Raw genomic sequence first — 1,787 nt, forward strand, 5'->3', positions numbered from 1 at the left:
TGATTGTAAGATGGAAAAGCATGATCGATAAGAATGGAGACTATTTCATTTAATAAATGTTTTGTTTTGATATACAAGTTGTTCGGGTTTAATTAATTTATTGACGACCTAATAATATCAAAGCTATGATGTGAATGCCTTCTCTAAGCTGGCAAAGCATGATTTTGATTAATTATGCTTGTCATAAGATATTGTGAGGTTGAAATACTGTTATACATTCTACTTCTCCTTGAAAGACCCAAAGGGACTAAATAAAGGATGTAGTGTAAAAAAATAACAGGCCTAATACTAATGTCTTATGACAAGTATGGTTAATAGTAATAGTAGAATTAAAATTTTCTTCAAATCCGACAACCCCGTTGCCCATCGTGTAAGTCAACTATATGTTGCTAACTCTCAAGGTCCTTCGCTTTTGTTCACGATCGTTATGACCGTAAGCCACTTGGATTACATTATTTTGCAGAAAGGGTCATTATCGTTAAGGTATTTGAACGTGGATCTGGTGATAATTGAAACCAGACCATTTTCCAGTTAGAACAGTGGACTAATACTTTCAACCATACCTTACTTGATACACACCGCTACCGATGATACAGGTTATATTGTTCAACACCAACGCTCCTCGAACTTGCTGGGTTTGAGGTTCTAAAGAACTGCAAGTCACCATGTGCCTTTTTTTTTTTAATTATGAGAGGATAATATATTTTTTTTTATGTTTATTTGGAAGAGAGAGAAATTGTGTGTACATCGTAAAAAGATATATATTGACATAAATATACGTAATAACGCTTTATATAATTTTCTCCACAGAATTAATACAAATTGCCAAATGATAAAAACAATTGAATTTTTATTCATGATAGACGTAACAAAGTCTTAATGCTGTTTTATAGCGAATCAGTGTCCAGTCTTTGGATCTTAGCCCTCCTGCGGAAAAAAATAAAAGAATATAAAATATACACATGCATATATACATAACAAAACCTTACAAATGATGTTTTAATAACTTCTTAGTGAATTACTCTTATACCGAGATTCTGTATCAAATATTATCAGTCATAAATTATTCAGACAGACTACGTATAATAACGTTAGTTTTTATATTGCGGTATTTTTCTTTCTTTTTTATCACATATACATAGTATTCAAAGCTGTGACACGTTCAGGTACAACACTGATACCCAAATTGTCTATTGGTTTAGTACTCTATTTGGTTCCCTTGCTAACAGTATTTGTAGTTTTACCTAGTAACATTTGAGTAACGAATACATTGTAAAGAATATGTGGTACGGAATGAAGTGTTGTGGGTCTGCCCAATGATAGTATCATTGATGTCATTCACTGTTATGTCCTTTGAAACGTTTTTTAATATTCAAAGTAAAGATAAATAATATCTAAAATTCAATATCAAACTATTTAATAAGTGGATCATATTAAGAGGATCCTATCCCATTCTTCATTCAATAAATGTTAAGTTCTCTGAAGTTATTTAGTAAGTTAAAATATCAAAGTATGCAGTATCCAAGGGGTGCCAAAGTGGTTCTGTGGGATTTAGGACATTTGTGCTAAATCAGTTTAAAATAACTGATTTATTTTTCAAACCAGTTCATTACAATCCTGAAAATATTACACTAGACATTATCTTGCATCATGACAAAGTCTAGTCTGGCTACAATTATATCTAAATTCATATCAAACAATTTACCTGAAAAAGGAATGAGATCGTTTTCTTTTCCCTCTTTATATATATATATATATATATATATATATATATATATATATATATA

At 30.6% G+C, this 1,787-nt stretch overlaps 1 protein-coding gene across 1 annotated transcript in view; it reads right to left on the reverse strand.

Annotated features, from left to right (window-relative positions):
• Nucleotides 1-841: 841 nt before the first annotated feature.
• Nucleotides 842-1,787, reverse strand: part of LOC111083523 — a 5,607-nt gene continuing 4,661 nt past the window's right edge. Inside the window, exon 3 of the mRNA XM_022380105.1 lies at nucleotides 842-927. Coding sequence (XP_022235813.1) covers nucleotides 888-927 — 40 coding nt within the window. The 3' untranslated portion in view covers nucleotides 842-887. The remainder of the gene's footprint in view (nucleotides 928-1,787) is intronic.

This window comes from Limulus polyphemus, unplaced genomic scaffold (genome assembly GCF_000517525.1).
Source record: "Limulus polyphemus unplaced genomic scaffold, Limulus_polyphemus-2.1.2 Scaffold9948, whole genome shotgun sequence".
Lineage (NCBI taxonomy): Eukaryota > Metazoa > Arthropoda > Merostomata > Xiphosura > Limulidae > Limulus > Limulus polyphemus.